At 41.4% G+C, this 16,301-nt stretch overlaps 1 protein-coding gene and 1 long non-coding RNA gene across 5 annotated transcripts in view; both read left to right on the plus strand.

The window, feature by feature from the left end:
• Positions 1–2,265: 2,265 nt before the first annotated feature.
• Positions 2,266–2,847, plus strand: LOC115011211 (uncharacterized). Its single transcript, XR_003832562.1, has 3 exons — positions 2,266–2,340; positions 2,541–2,592; positions 2,777–2,847. It is a non-coding gene; the product is annotated as an uncharacterized LOC115011211 (long non-coding RNA).
• An 807-nt stretch (positions 2,848–3,654) lies between these two features.
• tns2a (tensin 2a) overlaps positions 3,655–16,301 on the plus strand; it is a 50,463-nt gene continuing 37,816 nt past the window's right edge. For 3 of the 4 annotated variants that reach the window (XM_029436420.1, XM_029436422.1, XM_029436421.1), the window contains exon 1: positions 3,655–4,317. In XM_029436420.1, coding sequence (XP_029292280.1) covers positions 4,189–4,317 — 129 coding nt within the window. In that variant the 5' untranslated portion in view covers positions 3,655–4,188. Of the gene's footprint in view, positions 4,318–10,932; positions 11,015–16,301 lie in introns of those variants that run through there. The other variant, XM_029436423.1, reaches the window with a different exon arrangement.

Raw genomic sequence — 16,301 nt, forward strand, 5'->3', positions numbered from 1 at the left:
ACAATGAGTTTCAGAGATTCAACAGTTTTGACGGAAAGTTTTTAACGGGACAATAACTTCCTGCCAGCTACAGGACTGACAGCACTTTGGCGTCATCAAGCAGAATACTTCCACAGTGCTGTAACCTGCTGTAGAGTTACAGTGCATGTTTAACATTTACTGGAAGACCGTTTTTACTTGGTTTCCTATATTCTCTGAGACAAGAGAATGCAGTAGTGTACTCTATTTTCTCTCTCTAGGATCATCGAAATGATTTGGCTTTAACCCATTTGTAGAATAACTTATATTTGATTTCAGTTTCCTCACATATTTTCCATGATGACTAAGCTAGAAGCCTAGACACTCTGTTTCCGGCATTTGTATTCATTGTGTGCTCCGTGTCAAATCTGACGTCAATCGCAAAGATGAAGACAAATATCCCTGACCTTGCCATATATGAGCAAAATGTTTGCCGCCCTCATATACACTGAACACATTCTTTAAAATGTGCAGTTTCATCTTGAAAAAATTTTTTTATTTGGTACTCTGAACTACAGACTTCACATTAATAGGGCTTCAGATAAGCACTTTTTGGTCACATGGAATTCATCCATCAAAGCTCAGCATTTTCCCAGTGCAGACGGTTTCAACGACAGACTGCAGTCAGGTCATGACCCTGCTGAGGACGACGAGCACACAGATGAGCTTCACTGAGACGGTTTCTGTTCACAATTCTGTTTGTGCAAACCAACTGTTGCATCAGCTGTCTGGGTGGCTGGTGTCAGACGATCTTGCAGATGAAGAAGCCGGATGTGGAGTCCGGGGGCCGGCGTAATTACACATGTACTGCCAAATTCTTGGAAAGGACACGGCTTATGTGAAAACAAACAAATTAGAAAACAAAAGTTTCATGTTTATATTTTTGTTCATGTATAAATGCAAAAGTTTGTGTACACCAAAATGTGTTTTGCCACTATTTTTGCAACAATTGTTTTTTTGTTCTTTCCTGTCTGTGAGCTAGTGGTGCCACAGAGGGTAACACAGGTGTGGTACTTTCATCCTGTCTGACTTGTCCATGTCCGTGTCCGTTCCAGTCAAACCCATCTAAATCCGTATTAATTAGAATTTATCTTCTACCCAGAGTTTTGTTATTGTCAAAAAATCCCTTAACAAGAGTAAAACCAGCAGTGCTTTGGTCCAACTCAATACTTTCTGACCTCCTTAACCTGTGGTAAATATATTATGTTACTGATGTTATTCAAACACGAGGAAATAGTGCTTTTCGTTTGGACTATTTTCAACAGCAGATTGCTGCGCCAGTTATTTCTAGCAGCAGGACGGTGTTTGTTTATGTGATGCACCAGATGGTTTTGTTACACAGAACCATCAGAGTAGCCATCATTGGAAACTGTTTGGGGGCAGGTACTTTCAAAAAATACTTGGCAGGTGATAGGATGAACTATATGTCACTCAAACCTTTGCCGGAGCCAGTCGAGAGAAGAGCGAAAACATGCTTCAGTGAAGTTCTTTGCTCTTCTTTCAATGTAGAAATACTCTCCAGTTCTGTTATAACCAATGTTGTTGCAGCATCTACGGTAACCTCTTTAGGAGCCGCTACTGGTTGTCGTAATTCCATGATTCCGTGATTCACAATCTTGTGATACCGCGAGAATCCATGGCGTGCAAGATAAGGTGTATGCGGGATCGACACAAAAAGTGTGTGTTCATGGTAAAAAGAAGGTAACCTGTAACAGTGTGGCTCATTGATGTGTAAATAGTTATTGGACCACAATGAAGCTCTGTGGCACAGAGGAAGAAGATATATCAGGCTTTGAATACTCAGCAGTCAGTTTTGGTCTTTTTGTGGGATTTGTTGACAATAAGAATAATATCACCAGCCTTATCCTCTACATGTTAAATCTGCATTAAGTTTGTGTTGCCCACTAGGGGGCAGACAAACTCCTAAACAAACCCAGAGAAACCCAGCCGTCATGTACCAGCAGTAAGCAAGTGTTTGTATATGACATTGCAATAGTCGTCCTGTCCTTTTGATGCTGTGGGTCTCATGCGTACCAAGTGCACACACCCTTGGCGTGGATGTCCTTGGTTTGTGACCTAACAACGATGTTATTGTTGTGCACATTGAACACAAACCCTGAACTTATGGTGTTGTTCAAGACTGACCCACAAAAACAGATGCTTGGACACGGCAAAGGGGCGAAATAGCATACTAGGTGTTAATGTGTGCACACGTTTATTTTACGACATCAGGAAAGGGCCATTGGAGATGATGGAAGCCATCAACTTGAGATGTGAAAAAGATCTTCAGTCAAAGAAGCTCTGATAAGGAAGAAGGCTTGGGTACCGTCACCTCTGACATCATCACTACTGTGTCTATTTCTGTACTGCTTTGTTTCTTCATTACAATCCCTTCTCTTTCTCTCTGCCTCTCCATATATGGACTGGGTTTATCTTGTCTTTCTAAACCCTTCTCTAAGATGTTATCCTTTCTTCTCCCTCCTATCCTCCTTATCAAACATTTCTGTCGTTAATCTTCATAGATCCAGACTGAAACTGATGCCCAGACTCCTAACGTGCCAAGTATGCTACAACGTAAGGCAGAAAAGACTTAAGAGATCGTAATTGTGCTTTTAGTATATATATTAGTGTTAGTACCATACATTAGTACCATATTTCCTAATCACAATAAATTTGGATCTTTCTTTTGTCTTTGAGATAAGCAACAGATAAATGCTCAGTCTGCAAACTACTTACCATCTTTCTCCATATTTTCCAGATGCAAAAGCAGGACTTTGGCAGGACCTGAGTTGATTAGAAGGAGTTAATTTCATGTAAAACCAGTGGGGGGGGGGGGGTTGTTGTAAACGCTGTCTGCAACCTGAGCTCATGTCTGAGACCTTGCCTGAAAGACTTACATAGAGGGCAAAATGCCTGACACAACAAAACTGCCTCACAACTGGTTTCTGTCTGAAAAAGAGAAAAGAAAGATGAGAGATGACACAGGAGGGAAGAAGAAGAAAACCAATGAGAACAAAGAGGGGAATGTCGAGAGTAAATACAAAGAAGGGGAGGGGGACTTTTGGAGGCGCGTCAAGAATTTGCCTTTTAAGGGGTACTCACTCTTCCACGCCTTGTGAGCTCTTGCGTAGCAGCCAAAACACTCTAGGGAGAAGAAATAAACAACAGTAAAGAGGCTGTGAGGAAAAGAAACATGAGCAACGCTAATGTTTTTCGGACTTCAACAATATTGAAAATGGCCTATTTTTGCTTGAAATTCCCTTCATTATCTAATGATGCAAGGACAATAATGGTTAGGTTTGGATTCTGTGGTGAAAGAGAGCTTGTTTCACAATTGCACCAAACAAGGCTAATGCGTTGTAAACAAGAGAAGGCTCAGTCCACTCTGAATACCCCAGCATCCTAACAGCTGCCTGCACTGTTTGGTTTTCTTGGCTGTTTTCTAGACAATACCAACAATGTGGTGTTTGAGCTAAAGGAGAGACTGCCTGTATCTGGGAGCAGGAAACTGCTGAGGAGGAGAGAGTGGGTGGGGGTGAGAACAGAGAGGTAATTGTACATGTAAGAGTGAGGCAACCCCAGAAGAGAGGTAGAAGCAGGAGAGAGAAGGAAGGGGAGACGTGTTCTTGGGATGGGAGGACTGGGAGAGGGGAAGCAACAAGAGGAGAGAGGGAGAAGAAAGAAGAAATAAAGGAGAGCTTCACGGGATCCTTGAGCATTGACATTTGAGTGGAGGGTCATGTGTGTGAGTCCAAGGATGTAGTGAGTGTGATCGAAACCAAAAACAGAGCGAAAAAGTAGGGAAGTGTGCCTAGGAAAGTTGGGTTTGTAAAAGTGTGGGCGAAACAAAGAAGAGCAGTGAGAGGGGTGTAGTCCACATGTGACTGCAGCGAGTTGGAGAAAGAGAGGTGTTTTTAAAGTGTGTGTGTGTGTAGAAAGGAAGGGGGGGCAGTCAGCAAAGAGCATGCAGCGTGTATCCTTCCCTCTGTCCCCGTAGCAGGCTGAACGAGAGCCAGGAAAATGGGGAGGGCCTCCCTCTCCTCTCTCTGCAGCTGACAAAAACAGCTGCCCAGGAGTCCGGAGCTGGACAGAGCACGAGAGAGGACAGAAGGAGAGAAGAGAGAGAGAGGAGGAGGAAAAAGGTCCAGAGAACAGGACCCGTCCACCTATATGGGTTGCGTCCTGAGTTCGGACTGGTGTGGGGAAGAAGAGGTGCAACCGGTGGCGGTGGGCAGAAACTCGTCTCTGAAGAGAAGGAGTCTGGAGAGGAGAGAGAGTGGAAGGATGAGGCTGACAAAGGTCAGTGTGCATGCAGTGTTCACGTCTCCGTTGTTGGCATGTTCACTATTACTGGGCATGCACATGTTGATATGCATATGAGGAGTGCCTGTATTTGTAGTCAGGGATATAACATGACTTATTATTGAGTTATTTATTGATCAAAGGTACATTAAAGGGAAAATAAATGTAGGATTATTTTGCTGATCATCTAATAAACAATGTCAGAATGAAACCAACATTTTTTTAAATAGTAGAATGATGTATTTTATAGAGTCCTATGTTTATCTGAGGTCTTCCACATTAATAATATCAATAAATTAACCCATTTATGCCTGCAACTAAAATTATGATTTTCCTTTTAGTGGAAGTGTTCTCTGGGCCTGACCACAGATCTGAGGACATTTTCTGTTTGGCTGAAAAATGTGTTATTGTACTCTTTGGGCACATTGTTTTTTTCTATATATTTTATTATATTTTAGTAAATAAACATCAGCCCCATGTGCTCAAAGACTAAATATAGTATGATAAGAAAATGGCTGTATCTCAGAAACTACAAGGAGCACAATCATGTATCTATGAACTCATAAAATGTTGAATATCAAAGAAATGCACACATATGCAATGTAAAAATAAATAAAATATTTTATATGGAAGACATTTAATAAACAAAAGGTTAGCTTTTTTCCTCATTTTAAAAGATTCCTGACTTGACTATTGGATTATTAAACATGTGTCTTGAAGTTGAACTGTTAGATGTTTGTGTCAGATTGCAAGACTTTAGACCAATCAGAACAAATGTTGTGGCATTTTTTCTTATCATACAAATGTTTACAGGTGTTTGGGAGTAGCTACTAGTGCATATGTGAAAAAAGTTGTATAAAGCCTTTTGTGGCTGCAGAGAGCTGTGTGAAATCTGATAAATGACCTCAAGTGATGACACTTGAGTGTTTGAAAAAGAAAAAAAAAAGTGGGGTTGTGGATAAAGCTCTGAGGCTTGCGGCTCAAGACGACATTAGCCTAGCGTAACACACCCGAATGTCCGACCAAACTGTCGGCTTGGGAGTTGAATTGTGGGTAGTGTAGGCGAAAGGTTTTGACCAGTAAGAAGAACCTGTGGTATATCTTTTAATACCTGATGGGAAATTCTCAGCTAACACTGACCTTCGACCTGAGGGCAGCAAACCAGCATGTAGTCGAAATAAACATATTTCTTAACACACTCCACTGTAATATTAGTGTTATGCCAGTCTCATGGACAAGTGCAGGAGATCTGAAGTTTGAAGAAGGGATTGTTTATCTTCTTACAAGGGGCGCGTGTGTGTTTCGTTTGGCCTGGATTTGAAAGATGATGTGGATGACGATGGCATCTCCGCGCTGAGGTCACATCTGTGCAGAGACAATGGCACTGTTGTGACGACCTCAGCACTGCGGGGGAATTACCATCATGTAAACAGAGGCAGGCTAGCCTGATGTCTTAAGTTTGCTATTAGCTCTTAAGACCTCTGTCCACCACTTTACATCACATCGGATTACATTCAGACTTGAGTCTCTGTGGCTTTTTTATCCAGATGTGTGACTTATTTGTGTGCATTTTTCTAAATGTGCATGTTTTCCATCTGGACTTTTTCTGTGTGTGTGTGTGTGTGTGTGTGTGTGTGTGTGTGTGTGTGTGTGTGTGTGTGTGTGTGTGTGTGTGTGTGTGTGTGTGTGTGTGTGTGTGCGCTTGCAACACAGTCCCAGTGGCTCCGTATTGAGCAGCGTGGGAATGCGGAGCTCTATGGACGACGTCATCCTGCAGTCCTCGACCCCACTACAGGGGTGTGGGAACCACTTAGATCCCACTGATTATCCGAGAGGAGGAAATGATGTCTCATCTATTTATGGTCATTTTTTTCCATAACTTGTCTTCACTTCTTGTTTGTTTTTTTATTCCATGGGCCTGCAGATAATCATAGGTGTGAGAAGATGCCACTGTTAGTGAGAACCTGACCAGAATGTGGCTTGGCTTTAATTTCTTTATACCCTGGCATTCGCACACATACACATACATACCCAGTCAGACTCATGCCAAGTGCTTACTGGAAAGACTTGGCAACAGAAAATGATGTTCCACATGGTACTCACAGTGTGATTACATCATTTACTGGGTGCTATGTCAGGAACACGGAAAAGGGATGTTTTTCATCATTTCAATGTTTTCATTGATTGTTTTTTCTTTTACTTATGAGAGAATTATATGATATAAGAATATCATACGGTATATTAACTGTTTCTTCACACACTGCACTGAAGAGCTGTACATATTTGCAGTTGCAGGGTGGCCTCGAAACACGTGTTTTGTGAGTATTGGTGTTATTTTACAAATGATGGATTTTTCATTATTCACTTGGAGCTAATTATGAGATTACCAACAGCCTTTTATGATTTCATATTCTCATTCTGTGCACTCAGAATACGTCTTACTGCCTCTTGGACAGTTGTTGATAGAGAGTAGTTGAGCATCGATAAACACTCTTTTAAAAAAGCATTCCTGAACTAAACTGGTTCTGGTGGACAGACACGATAGTTCATATGGTTCTCTTTAAAAATATAAAATAAAGCACAGAGCCAGGCAGATGTAATGACACTGCCACCCCGAGGTTATAGTCCTGTCATACAAATATTTTTTCTGATCTGTCCTATTGTGTGTTATAATCATAAACAGATCATATTGGCATTTTAATATGTTGGCAGTCATCACAGTAAATGTGGATTTAATTCACCCACATGCACAGGCAAGAGCTCAAGTGTGAGAGTCATTGGAACTACTTGGAGTTTTAATATGAAACGTATTCTCACACAGCCTTGATCTCTATCTCTACGAACAGATACCTGCGTGTGAATGCAAAATATGTGGGTAACGGGACAATATTTTTAGTCTCGGAAGAGTTTTGGTTTCAGAGGCTAAATCATCGGCAGTCCAATAGTCGATGGGTTCCGAGATTGTTCTGAGAAAGACAAACTGTCCCCACTGTCATTTGTAAGTGATCAGAATGGGTTTGTGTGTCCAGACATCACCAACCTATGTGCATGGGTTGCGTCAGTTAGTAAATGAGGTCCATCATTTCGCCCTGCAAACAATCAATCGTGGTTATTTTGGCATCTGTTGTTCTCCTCCATGTTGAGCTCTGTAGCACTCTGCCAGTAGCAGCATGGATTCTGCTCAGCAGATGTGACAGATGTTTGTTCAAATCCGATTTGAGCGGCCAGAGTGTCCTGACCGAGACGCATCCGTAGAAATCTGATTGGAATTGCATTTCCAACCACCACCAACCCATATCATATGTTTTTTCCGTCCAGACTTTCTATATATAATCTGCATGTGCCAAAAAAAAAAGGATTTGGGCTGGTAGTCTGAACAAGGCTTTAGTCTTAAATTCAGAGGTGATCTCTTTTTCTGTAACGTAATGCTGCTTTGTTCCTAACTCTACAGGTGTTATGGCTTCTATAGTTGTTTATAATGCCAGTGATCTAGCAATTAAAGTTCATCCTGTTTGTCACCACTTAGGTTACAAAGTACAATTTGTAATCCCACCAGTTCTGCTCTTTTTGTTGTTGGCTCTAGAAATAAATAGAGACCAGGCGTTGTGACCCCCCCCAAAAAAATAAATCCCCTACCGCCCTTAACAGAAACACCTCACAGCGAACCATGCACAAAATATTTTCTTTTTCTTGCACTCACAAATGTCGAGCTTGATATTTGCCCAAGTTTTGAAAAATGACTTTAGGGCAGAGCAGCGTTGGCTGACAAAAAGGATTTTATTGAACTCAATAAATGTGAGTATGTGGTCGACTGTCATCAGTGTCTGTGTCTCACCCACTGCTTTCTCACTCCTTCAACAGCTGCACCTTATCAGCCTTTGGCGTAGTGCTGTTTTACACAATCCTTCGTCAAGCAACACAGCCCCCTTTTCTAGCCTCCTCTTCCTCCTCCCCTCATTTCCTGTTGGCCCGGGTTCCCACTCTGTCCCCCTTTTTCTCATTTACCTTCAAACACGAGTCCTTCCACTTCATCAAGACTCTAAATCATCCTTTCCACACAGGCTAGAAAGAAAACATTGGCATCATTGTAATATTTCAAGAAATGCTTACCAATTCCAAGCACCTTGCACTGACTGCGGTGATTTAGTGTTGTTCTAAGTGCAGAGAAAACTTGATTCAGGATTCATTCCATATGTCTGCAAAAGCGTCCCCCCCCTTTCTTCATCTCCATCTTTCTTCAAACACGACCCTCCCCCACTTTACTCCCCGACTCAACCCCTCATTCCAATCCCAAGCACCAGCTTCCTGTCTCTCATGGTCCCCTCAGTATTTCTTGTAGTCTCGGTGTGGCCTCCCCGCCCCTCCGTTACCTTTTCCACTTTACTACTTTGTTCTCTGCTTCGTAATCCACCTCTCCCCCCTCTTCAACAGCCTCCTCTTTCACACAGTCCACATGAAAGGGAGCCGAAAATTCCAAAAACAATTAAACTCCCCAGTCTTTTTATGTCTGTCAAAGCCGGAAATACTTGGGTTATGAGAGAAAGGAATGGACCATTTTTTTTTAGGGGGGGGGTTGGTACTGCATACGTTGTGACTCGTGCTCGCGTTTCACACTGATTGGTGGGGATATACTGTACCTGCACATCCATCTAACACATGGAAGTGACTAAGAGATTGAGGCAGCAGACAGAAATAATGCTCTGTGCATTAGGAGTCTGAGGCAGCGGGCTAAGGCGGACAACACTCTATGCACACACGGGCATACGTATAATCACAACCATACGGATAGTTGGCATTTGTATCAAAATGTTTCACCTAAGCAATGTTTTTGCTTGTTTTGATTTTAGTGAATTAGCTCAGGCATTGAAAAACACAAATAAAGCATTTTTGGTGTAATTTCTAACACTGCATCTACATGCACAGTATCAAAGAGTGAGGTCATCTCTGTTTGTAGCTGAACATTGTCCTGAGACTCGTGAGCTACAGAGAAGTTATGTTTTATTTTTTAAAACAGAAAGGTGATTAATACAGCTACTTCACCTGGTGCATGTCTCTTATTACACCACTAGGTGCTGCTACTAACACACTAGTGACTCCTCAGCAGCAGTGTCAATGCATGTGTGTAGGAGGAATATTGTGAGAGAATCTGGAGACCTAAGGTGAGGCAGGGACTTTGGAACAGTGATTCCCAAGTGGCCCATTTTAGAATAGTATACTTACTTTACATACTGCTAAGTAGCTCGAGATTTTCTATCTGAGCACTAATCTAGCCTTATTGACATAAAAATATCATTAGTTATTCATTGATTAGAATTTGCATTGTTAATCTGAATCAAGTGCAATATTTGTCTCTGAATATTATTGGAGTATAAAGTATAAATATTCAAGTAAAGTACAAGTACCTCAAATGTGTACTTAAGTACAATACTTGAGTAAATGTACTCAGTCACATTCCACCACTTCATATTTGTGATAAGTGGTAAAATAAATATAGATGCTGATCCAGTAATCTTCTGGCTACCACAGTCAGTAAGTGACCAGAAAAGCAAAACATAATGGATACATATTTGAAACACCCACCCCCTGACTCTCCAAGTGACTGAACCCTCTGAAAAGAAAAGTGAAAAAAAGCCTTGAGAAAAAACATTGTAACAATATCGACTTGTATATACTTAATGATATGTATATGACATTTTAAAATCAATACAAACGAACACATGTGGAACAGGTGGTGGTGACGTTGAGCTACCTGGGGGGCGGGGTACGTCAGAAAATAAAGGGTTTTAAACTAAAACACTTTCTGTTCAGATTACATTAAATCCACGTGCTATTTATTGACATAATAATGATAATAGGGTTTCTTTTAGGAAGTTTTTCCTTGTGTGATGCGAGGGTCTAAGGACAGAGGGTGTCGTAACCTGTACAGTCTGTAAAGCACACTGAGACAAATGTATCATTTGTGATATTGGGCTATACAAATAAATTTGATTTGATTTGATAATGCTTGTTACTTTGTTGTGATTTATACTGTAGGAGGCCCAGAGCCACATCGTGCACATGGGGCCCATAATTAAAAATGTATCATTGTGTGTGTGCGTGCGTGTGTGCGCGTGCGTGTACATACAAACGTTTCAAAAGCCTCTTCCATTTGTTTTAGACAAAGTCACACCCAGATCAACCAACCATACCATAATTATGACCTTGTTATGAATGATAGGGCTGAATCTGTGGTTATTTAATTACAGTTTTTGTAATTTTTATTTTTAAACTATATCAGTGACCATAATATTGCACCGCCACATCAAAACATGTATTTTTGAAAAATACTGTTTAGGCATCATATGTAATAAAATAATGCTATGAAGCTGTTTTATGTAACATTCTGGATTCATCGCCTCAATCACACCAGAAGTGTCCCTTGGAATATTAGAGTATTTAATTTAGCCAATCCAGATCGAGTATCCTTACGCCCCTCCAGAAACTGACCAATCAGAGGCTGAGATTCAAGTAATAGTACTCCACGCATGCTTTTAGCTGCCGTGTAGCTCCGCCCCGCTGCAGCCCCTGTACGGAGGGAGGACCGGAGCAAAGAAAACAAGTTACCTCAGTGGCAGGCCATGTTATTGATGGTCTACTCTGAGAATGAGGGGCAGCCTGTAAATCAGGGAATATGATTAGCGGGAAAATGAACAAGGTAAGATCACACAGTGTATTAGCCTGGAGAGAAAGTTAGTGTCTGGCTGTGTTTGTCTTAGACTCAGTGATCTGTCATCTAGTTACTTAAGTCAGTTTTTGCAGTCTGTATGAAGGGTTTCTGGATGTATGATGCTGAGTTTTCATGTGTTGGCTTTGCAGGGGCTTTTGTGGAGACGCCATAACTTTAAAAGCATGTTAAGTTTTGCTTGTAAGAGTTTGCTTACTAGTTTTTTATAAGTTATACGCAATACTATATATTTCTGGAGTCGTCTTTTATGAGAAAATAATACTGTATGCCTTCAATAGGAGATTTGATGTGACCTTTACGTATCTGACTGTATATAGTTGTACAATTATCTTTGATAACCCCATATTTACATACATACATACTAGTTGTGAGAAACATGGAGACTAAAAGACCGACTTGTTCTCTGAGAAGTTTCTCGATGCCTCGCACTTCATTAAAGTGACATAAAATGTTCTGAATGGAGTCATATGATGCTCTAAGCACCGCATCCCCAGTTACTGCGTCAGCGCCCGTCAGTTATTGTTAATGTCGCGAAGTCATGTTGGAGGGGGAAAAGCATGTTTCTCACGAGTGCGTGTGCAAGGTTGAAGTTTTTACATGAAAACACGAATATAATTGCATTGTAGAAAACGACTTTCCTTTACCTTAATTCTCTTTACACATCACTCATTCATTCACCATTCTGCAGTGCATGGAGACATACAGTTCCTATCTGATGTGATCAAAGAGTTGAGTTACAGTGTAATTTGGTCAAAATATAGTGCCATGTTAAATAAATGTAGGTTTGAGTTACACAAACAATTTGTTGCTTCCAGCCTCATAAGATTGTGATGACAAGCTATGGTGTGTGTGTGTGTGTGTGTGTGTGTGTGTGTGTGTGTGTGTGTGTGTGTGTGTGTGTGTGTTTTATGTACATTTTTTGTCAAGGACACATCAAGAGCACAAGTTGACTAAAAACATGATGTGAACAAAAGTCTGTCGTGCCTGTGCATGATCACACTTGATGCTAGACAACTAATCTATATAGTCGATTGGCAGAAAAATAATCGGCAACTATTTTGATAAGTAATTAGTCATTAAAGTAATACAAAAATGTCAGAAAATGCTGTTTTTAGCCTCTCAAAACATGGAGTTTTGAACTGACAAAACAAGACATCTAAAGACATCACTTTGGACTTTAGAAAAGTGTCCACCCCAGTTTCTCCAACAATTTTGACATACTGTAATAACGACGTGTGTGTGTGTGTGTGTGTGTGTGTGTGTGTGTGTGTGTGTGTGTGTGTGTGTGTGTGTGTGCGCGCGCATGCCTACACTGATTAATGACTGTTGTGTGGTTCATGCATCCAACAATTAGTGTTGGCTCCATATCATGATCCCTTGTCAGAGTTCCTATCCCGCTGCTATGCGACATTGTTGCATTAACAACAAGATAACATTGTCCAGCCTTTCCTTTACTGATAACAGTGGTCATTAGCAGTTTTTGTCCTATGTGAACCATATGTAATGTAGATAGGCGGACGTCAGCAGGCTTTTTAGTCGCATTAGAAAGGGAGCTTGTGATTTGAAAAATCTGTTTTTCTGGGAAACAAACACTGACTACGTTTACATGCACACTAATATTCAATATCTCCGAATATCTGAATTTGGAATTTGATACGGATCATGTAAACAGCATATTCCGTTTGGATATTCCAAATAAGGCTTTATTCCAAATGTAGCAATCTCCGGTTAAAACATGTGGGATATGCTTATGTTGGGTTTTTACCGCAGTTGGTGACAAACAGTTTATAGTCGCTTACAGCCAGCTCTAGTCAACAGTTTGCAAGTCGGGAGTAAGATGTTTGCCCAAAAGAAAAGAGCACAATTCTGGTCAGAAGAAACACACCTACTTTTAAACATTATTTTTATATGCGCAAAAATCGCAATGCTGACCATTCCAAGAAGGTTGTTGAAGGAATGAATGAGGGAGGTTGTTGTCGCACGGTTGAACAAAAAACGCATTTTTTGACGGTTGTATGTAAATAGGAATATTCGTGGAAAATATTTTCATTAGCCATGTAAACAATTTTTTTCGGAATAAGGGCAAAAAACAGAATATTTTCAGCATGTTAACGTGGTCAGTGTTGCCTTTGAGCAAGGCACCGAGGTGCTCCACTGAAGTTGCTCAGTACAGTACCAGCAGTACAGTACTGTTGTTCTCGGTGTACAGTAGGTATTCTATATTTGTAATTATTGGGTGTAACTGAGCGGTTTGATGGTCCAGAAATGGTCCATGATGGTTGTGTTTACTCGGGACGCTCCCCTGTTCACTGCCAGACCCGAGAGGCTGAAACAGAGCCTGGTTCACGTTCCCTTGTGCCAGATGCACTTACACTGAGTTCAAAATCCACAGTAGCAGCCATTCACTCTCACCTGGAAAATCCTGCTGCAATAAAAGGGAATGCAAATGATTTGCATCTAGTAAGTCCAGCAGGAGCAGCGACAGGTTTCTGAGACTGCAATCTGATCAGATCTGGTCCTAACTAACACCCTGAACCATCACTTCATCTTCAACACTGGATGATGTCATCTACTCACTGAGGCCACTTCACTAACATTCGCTAACATTTTGAGGAAAAACAGATGGTGCATTTTTCCAGTAAATACCAACAACTGTAGCAGAGGGTGTTGATGGTGGTGCTGCTGGAGCAATAAGACCATTCTGTGTGTGTGTGTGTGTGTGTGTGTGTGTGTGTGTGTGTGTGTGTGTGTGTGTATGTTTACACAGTCACATTTTTTTGTAGAAGACTAGGTTTAAGGTTAGTGTAAGGTTAAATTCAGGTTACGGTTCAGATTAAGGGTTATGTAGGTTATCGTTAGGGTACGTCTCCAGTCAATGTAATGTCCTCTAAAGTGATGGAAACACAACTCTGTGTGTGTTTGTGTGTGTTTGTGTTAGCAGCAGGAGTCCTAGTGAAGGGAAGTGCATCATGGCGGCACACTGACCTCACCTCGGGAACAGGCAGTCTCTGTTCCCTCCACTGCCTGTCCCACCCTTCGGGGACACACGTGCAAACTCACATACAAATGAATTGACACATTTATTAACACACATGCTGGCCTTGATGCCAACAAATGATGCAGGAACTCAGAAACCCAGACCCATGAGAGACACTCTCAATGGAGGGTGTGATTTAAGTACACAAGGAGTCTCAAGCACAACACTGAATGGCTGTGTGTTGTAGTGTTTAAGACATACTGTATAGCTTGTTGTCCATTTCTGGTGAATATTAAATGTTCAAAAGAGAGTCAGGTTGGTGTATTAGAGTCAATCCATTTATGTATATTATTATTTTTTGATCTCCAACATACATGTTTGGGGTGCAAGTGGTAAATACATTTTGAATTCCCCAACCATAGATTTTTACTTGTGTTGCATTCCCACAGAAGGGGTTAGTTTGAACCAAAAGGATGCTGTTGTACTTTAGGATAGTTAGTAGTGTGTGTTTGGGGAAAATGGACCAGCATGCTAGCATTGATTTTTCAGGTAAACAAAATGTATTCAGACCGGTCACAAAAAGGAGAAACATAAAGCAGTTAACCAACACAAATAGTGAGGAAAAACCTTCACAGTACACAAAGCAACACCGGCACGACGGGTATGCTTTCTTCCAAAACCTTTTCTACCTTGTCACCTGCTGTCTGTTGCAAATCAGGCAGGATCTCTGGAAATAGGGCTACTTTGACCTAGGTGGCATCGATCTCCCCTCATTTGGAGCTAAATTGTACTTTCACAAATTGTGGACAATAATCGTTTTTTGTAGCTGATTCATTATCAGTAAAATAGCTAGTGATGAAATAAGAAAACAGTGAAAATCGACTTGAATAAATGACATAGAAAATATGTCAGCATGATAAAGTCCTCAGACTTCTGTTTGGTGCAGAACTGACACAAAACAAAGTGACTGTACTCGTGTGCTCGGCCTGAAAATAATGATCTAAAGAGCTGAGACAAAGTTCCATTATGAGTGACAATCACAGAGTTCTTCTAAAATCATTACGAAGAGTTTCCCCTCAAGGCTTCCTCGATGTGTGCCCTCGCTGACCATCGACAGCTGAGGTCACAGTCCTGTAGTCAGTAATGCACTACTCCCACACAATGTCCATCATTGTCTAAATACCAGGACTATTTTTAGAGAGGAAGAAGAGTGAAGGAGCAAGAGAGTTTCTGTGTGTGTGTGTGTGTGTGTGTGTGTGTGTGTGTGTGTGTGTGTGTGTGTGTGTGTGTGTGTGTGTGTGTGTGTGTGTGTGTGTGCGTGCACCAATGGTTTCTGTATATTTGTTTTTACATTTGTATGCATAAGTCTCTCTCCGTGTGTGCATCTCTTGTGTCCAACCCCTCCCTCATTCAATCCAGCTACTGTTCTGTGACGGCTGGCAGACGTGCAGTGAAGAAGAGGGGGGGATTTCTGGTTAGAAAGCATGTCTTTGACTCCAGAAAACCCCTGCTTCCTTAGCCAGAAAGCTAAAAATATTAGAAAAAGGAGCTTCTTGTGCGTAGCAGATGTTGTAAGGGAGGTGGGGTCTGTCCTGGCATACAGGGGGGGGGGGGGGGGACACAGGGACGGGAAGAGGAAAGGGGAAGGCTGTCTGTTTTCACTGACTGTCTGCAGGGACACACGTCTGCACGTGAGTGAGTGTTTGTGTAGAGTTTTTCTTCCTGAGGTCTCAAGGTAGCTGTTTACAACTTTTGTCACTTCTGTGGAAACACAGGCAGGTTCCAGCTGGTGGAGGCTTTGTTGCTGAAATGGTGCCATGTACAGTATGCTTGTGAGGGTTAGTCCATCAGTATTGTTGGCTGATGGATCTAGTTTGGTTAACCTGTGTGGTTGTGCATCGACAGTATTAGGGAGTAAATCAATTTGTTCCTTTGCTGCTAAATAGACAATAATTGTTTTGAGTTTCGTTCTGTTGTTGAAATGATACAACCAGTATCTTTATTAGCTCACTGAATGCCGAATAACACATGTTTCACCAGGGGAAGATGTTTTATATCCATTACTGTGGTGACGGTAAGTACTATCCTGGGGACCGGGCTGAGCATCACAGGATGTTTTTTAGTCACTCAGGCTCAACCAGCTGTTTTCTGCTTTCCCTGTTGTAATCCTTCTCTAACTTGTAAACCTCCTTTACTGAGGTTTCCTTTGCTGGACTCCCATGTTGAGCAGAGTGGAGTGTTTGGACAGATTTGGTAGTTAACACAGTAAGGTGATCATGC

Source organism: Cottoperca gobio, chromosome 7 (genome assembly GCF_900634415.1).
Source record: "Cottoperca gobio chromosome 7, fCotGob3.1, whole genome shotgun sequence".
NCBI classification, from domain to species: domain Eukaryota; kingdom Metazoa; phylum Chordata; class Actinopteri; order Perciformes; family Bovichtidae; genus Cottoperca; species Cottoperca gobio.